This window comes from Dufourea novaeangliae, unplaced genomic scaffold (assembly GCF_001272555.1).
Source record: "Dufourea novaeangliae isolate 0120121106 unplaced genomic scaffold, ASM127255v1 scaffold248, whole genome shotgun sequence".
Lineage (NCBI taxonomy): Eukaryota > Metazoa > Arthropoda > Insecta > Hymenoptera > Halictidae > Dufourea > Dufourea novaeangliae.
Window position 1 is genome coordinate 201821 of NW_015374156.1, and position 6293 is coordinate 208113.

Genomic DNA, 6293 nt, shown 5'->3' on the forward strand with positions numbered 1-6293 from the left:
TTAAGAAACATGCTACAAATATTGTACATGATATGTTTTTTGTCGATACATTTTTTACCTACATTTCATTTAATGTTTTCAACAGATGTGTTAAGTACTATAAAGGCATAAAAGTGTTTGGTATCTAACTGCTGCATTTAACATGCAGAAATAAATTGATAAATACTTTTCTAATCTTACTCGAAGAATCCTAAATATTTATATAAACTAAGAACATATTTATGAATATTCAAAACTAGACAATTTCAAAATAAGATGTGTATTCTTTTCAGTATATGTATGTGTAGGCGTTTTGATATTGTAAACGTATTATAAATATAATAAAATGCGATTGTTCTAAAGCATAATTTCCCATATGTTTTGACATTTAATAAGAAATTATCTATCAAATAATTAACTGTTCTTCATAAAAACAAGTATAAAGGCTTTTTTTAACATTTTAATTACAAAAAATATGATCTGTTCATGATTAAAAATTTTTCGCATTTGTTACATCAGTTTAACTATATAATATTTGATGTGTATTATTAGACATATCAATTAATAATCACAACCAATATTTTTACAAAGTAAGTACTTAGTAAATATAATTACTACTGATTAATAATTATTTTAAAAAATACAAATTTTCATATTCAAAGGGAAATGTTTTTATATTAAATTCAAGTTTTAACCATGAAGCATATTTTTATAAAAATCAAGGTAAGAAATTATTGGCAAAAAAATTAGGAATGGACAACCGAGGCAAATCTAGTTCATCTAATAAGCAAATTGTACTCTACAGGCATTGTAAGTTAATATTACCAATTAATGTCATCAGTAAAATACTTGCTGAATAAATATAAAAAATAATAATAAATTATATTAATAAAAGAAAATATGAAAAAATAAGTAAATTTTTGACTGTGCAAAACTAAGTACTTGTACAGAGTGAACTACATAACTTTCCATTATGAGAAAATGAGTTAAGATTTTATTTTATCGAATATCTTAAGACACAAGGTTAAATTTCTTTATCTAACAAAAATACCAAGTTTAAACACAATTTTTTTTCAACCATATTCTTACATTCTTCAAAATTGTAAAATAATGTGTATAGTTCTTTATACATATAATGAAACCAACATGATTTTATTTAATTTTGTTGTAACATATTCCTTGAAATAGAAGCAAAGTATAACACGTATATACATACATTCGTTCTCTCCGAACATTACTTTATAATTTATTACTATTGATAATTGATGTCATTAAAAACTTTTTGACCCACATTAACTATGATAAAAGAAACCATAGAATTAGTTTCTGCACTAATGATTAGAATGATAAAGATGGATAAGTTACATGGTTCACTTTGTATATTTGGCAATAGGTTTAGTCTTAAAGGTCACCTGACTAGTCTAACAATAAGTTAATATCTACTTTGAACTCCAATGCTAACACTGTCATAAAAAGAATTACAAAGGTATTTATATCTCTCAATAAAATCTACTCAATGTTGTACATTCACCTCATAAATTTGTATATGTAATAAAAATCAAGTGAAATGTTCTCTATTGATCAGTAAGACACAATTCTTAGGCTTTGCAACTTCTTAGGCATTACAATATGGCACAAATGCACAATCCTATACATATCATTCCCAACATGTATGCCAAGTCTCTTTTGATACTCGGATCTCGTTTAGTCGAGCCTGGAAGATTGTATATATTTTTCCATTTTACTGCCCATAAAGGAATGGCAACGTGAAGAATATCTGGGATCATGAATCCAAGATCACGTACCACCTGTCAAATGTAAATTACTTTCTAAATCTTTAAATTCAAAGTTATAATAGACAGATGGAGACATCTCTGGAACCCTCCTAGTAGCTCTCCCCACTATTTAAGAACTGAAATACAAAACCCTCATACATATTTACATAAATTTTATTTACCTCCATTGTGTATAAAAATAGAAAATTATAGGAGCTGGAAAGCCATGAACTCGAGAGATCTCATGAAGTCAGGTAGAGGCTTTTCAAACTATGGATATCACATATTAGGGAGGCAAAACAACTGGTTAGTTATGTTTGTGACAAAACAGAAATTAATATTATGATTCATAAAGTCAGTACCTTTTTTAGGATTAACTACTTCAACTTTCATCAATAGAAGTAGCTGTCCTACCTTATTGTTAGAAATGTCTCCATTTTACTATGGTACTTTGAATAATACATTACTATCAACATATGTATATTCAAAAGAATGTTACCTGATGTGCGTAGCCCTCCCCTCTGACAACATTAGCGACGAATTGATCCCAACCACCTGCTACAATATGTAAAATAGCAATTGCAGCAATGCCAAAAGCTTTTCTGTGTGTTACTGGATTTTTATTATCTGCCAGATGAACAACCAGTAAAGTGGATACCAGTTCAGTGATGGAGAAGAACAACTGATGATACCATTGAGAATAAAATTCATCATTCCAGTAATTCATGTAAACCCACCAAGTATAATAGTGCGAAAAAATAGCAGTGGAGAAAAGTATCATCATGCTGAATCTAAGACGATTTTGAAATGCAAGCCATGTTAAATGTTTCATCGTTTCGTAAAATGTAATTACTCCAGTTACAATGGTTATCCATATTTTCAGAGTATTTGTAGTGGCATTAAAGTACATGTGTTTGTAAGAAGCAATGCCAGATTCGTATGATCCTAAAAGAAAACATCTGATACTTTTTGAAAGGAATTTTTTAACAATACTAATACCTTACCTTTGAACACTGTATCCCAACATGAACAAGAACAATACTGTTTATCCACGTCCCGTGAATATTCTTGCCAAAAGTAGTACAAAAATGTGATATGCAATGGTGGTATTGTTAATGGTGCTAATACTCCTATTACCTTAGAACTGCAAGATGCAAAGTTTGCATACAGCAACCGTTTTATCATCTTGGAGAAACCCATATGTATAACTATTTTTATTTACATTAAATCTCAATTTATATTTATTATATTTATATTTTCTTTGGCAATCACTTCATAATCAGTTGAATGTTAAAAACTTAGAAATATGCCAATGTATTATATAACATGTGCACTATCGAAAATTTAAACTTTATAAAATGTAACAACATGATAAGAATGATATGGATGTATTTTTGTCTTAACGAAATCACCAATTTAAATTTCTTAACTCCTTCATGGCGAATGACTATGAAGTAGTACAATAAAAGTTGATGGTCAAGTCTGCTTTTTCACAATAATTAAAATTTGTTCTTTGTTTTATTACATAAGTTTCACTCAAAAATATTTGTATTAATTTCTTAATTCCTTATTCAGTATGTTAACAGAATACTTTAATATATGGGATGATTTTCTGTATACCATACATTATTCAATATATTTAATTCTTCATAAACATTATTAGCACAGCATTTTAATCATTTTCATTGAATAGTTTATGTCACTAATTAAGTTGAATATAAACTTAATGCATTGAGTCGATTGAAATTCTTGTAATATGTTGTTTTATTATCGTACCACAGTATTTTAATCACTGTCACTGAGTACTTAGCTTTTCTAATTTTATTTACATAATAATAATTTAATATTTTTAGTTGGCTCAGGATTTTCTACCATTGAACTCATAATACTGATCTTTTCAAATAACTCTTTGATTAAAGATGATTCATCTATTAATGAATCAAATACTAATGAATGGTAGAATTTTTCAATCGGTATATCAATATGTATAATTACATTTCACAGTCAGTCTTATATCAATCAATGTTTTATTAAAATATACAATACTGAATTTTCACCACTGTTATAATGATAATATTGCTTTATAGGAATAGATTTTCTTCAGACTGTGAAGTGTTTTTGTTACTGTAAATGTTTTTTTATAAGAATGCGTTTTTGCATTCACATGACAGTAAGTAGTACATGTTTAAATTGGCACAAATGTTGTCGGGAATAAAGTACAAAATAATGGATCCATTCTGTCTCCATGGGTTTTACAAGACCGAGGGCTTTGCCCCTTCCGACCCTTCCGTCAGGATTTCACGCATGCGTAAATTCTGTTCTTAGCCCGGTAACCACCACGTGCACTTCCATTTTTATCAGACATAAAAGGTACCCGCATATTTAAATAAAATTACTTTAGAATAATTATTCAAACAGAAAATTATTTTACTTCATAAAAAGTAAGTCCGCGTACTTGTGAAATATAGACATTTTAGATTTCATAATTATTTCATAATTATTATTTGCATATAATTAGTTTATAAGTATATTAGTCTGCTTTAGAATAGACTCATTTACGAAAGAACACTATATGTAATATCTGAAATATTATTATAGTAATACATATAATTCATACTATACATTTAATTTAAACATATAACGGAAAATATCATGTTATGTTATACAACTCTATGTATTAATTTTATTTTAGAATTTGCTACCTGTCGATACCATAATCAACATGCATAGTATCTGAAATAATGTTTGAAACGACATATTTCATAAAAAATTATGAAACTAAAATGGATATTATAATTAAAACAAAATATATTATCTCATAATAATTTCTAAAAATAAGGATAATATTATTGTATTTCAAGGGCTGCATTATTATAATAAAAGAAAATAGCATTATTAAAAATAGTAAATAAAAGAATAGAAAAATAATAGATGCATGTCAAATATATTCAGTAATATATATGTACCTATGAAATTAATTACTTAATTTCAATTTTCCGTTGAGATTTATTCCATAAATTAATTATGGTTATTGAAAAAATGATATAAGGAAATAATTGGAATTGTTAATTTTGTACATTTGCTTCCTGTGTGGTTTAATTCTGGATTGATCTATTATTAGTCTTAAGATTTGTGGGGTTTAGATGGTTGGGAATCTTGGGCAATTTAATATAAACTGGTTTGAACGGGTATTACAAGCCCAGGTTCCACGTTTTGAACTATTCCGGGACTAAAGTTCCAAAGTGCTTAATTGTCCGTCTAAGACCATGCACATATAAGTCCCCGACAACCAGTTGTATGCAAGTTACGAGCAAATTGTCAGCAAACAATGACAAAATTTGTCTAAGAAAACCATACCCTTCTGTTTCCGCATTTGACTTAGATTTTACAGTCAAAGTCTGCTGACAAAATGGTAAAGCAAATTGACAGCAAGTCTTGCAACATAACCTCAGGTCTGGGTTAAGACTTTTTGTGGCCCAGGGCTATCACATTTTCGGGCCTCCTTGGTTAAAAAACGGGGGTGAAGGGGGATTTTTGTAATACAGCTCAACAAAATACGTCAATCTTAAAAAATTGAAAGTTATTTTAAATCAAATTAAATAACATTTAATCGTAACGAAATGAAAGGTTCAGAACAGGGCCTCCCTAGAACATGGGGCCTTGGGCTACAACCCCCCTAGACCCCCCCTTCATCCGGCGTTGCATAACCTGTGTCAAATTGAGGGCAAAAACGGAACACTCTGCGGGAGCCTTTAATGCATATGTTGCTACCAATGTGCGCGCAACTTGTAGCCATAACTTTATAACAGGCATTGGACAAAATTTGGCTTTGCAGGTTTGGCTGACTGGGTGTGTTTCATTTCTCAATATTTTTATCGCATTCTATTTAATTTCACCATATTTTCCTAGATGAAAAAATTGTATAAACTTTGATATAATTTTACTTTAATATAATATTAACTCCATGAACAATGATTTGTTATGAATACTTATTTGAAAAATGTTATTTTTTTATATAGAATGTATATATAATAATAAACATAACTCTTTTAGCATATACACCTATATGTTTTACTATGTCTATTTTAATCTTTAAATCTTCTATAATTCAGAATATTTTGCCACCTAGTCTTTTATAATAAAGCAGGGTAATATACCGGATAAGAGGGTCAAAGGTGCCCTTAGACCGATTTGGACTTCTCATATACTTACCATTTGATAGCTTGCTCAGAGAAAACCATATACATATACCAAGTTTTAACCCTCTATCTCAACCAGAAGGCTAGTAATAGGAAAAATTTGGATTATTCGGTTTTTCCTCTATTTTCCCTAATTAGTGACTATTGAGTTACCATTTGATAGATAGTATTTACTGGAGCACGTGTTAGAAATTTTTTTGCAATTTTTGGTTGAGACTCCTAATTGTCAAAAATCAAAATGCAAAAAAAATATGAAAAAAGTTCTATTCTTATTGAAGTTATAAAGACACTAGACATTTTATTCGACGCTACGCATGAAACTGTTTTTTAAGACAAAAAC

The 6293-nt window shown here is 28.8% G+C and overlaps 1 protein-coding gene across 1 annotated transcript; it reads right to left on the reverse strand.

Moving 5' to 3' along the window:
* Nucleotides 1-1601: 1601 nt before the first annotated feature.
* Nucleotides 1602-3033, reverse strand: LOC107191972. The gene is made up of 3 exons (XM_015581128.1): nt 2759-3033; nt 2254-2699; nt 1602-1787 (listed from the first exon to the last, which is right to left on the reverse strand). The coding sequence occupies exons 1-3, from the start codon at nt 2952-2954 to the stop codon at nt 1602-1604; spliced, it is 828 nt and encodes a 275-aa protein (XP_015436614.1). The 5' UTR covers nt 2955-3033.
* Between the last annotated feature and the right edge of the window lie 3260 nt (nt 3034-6293).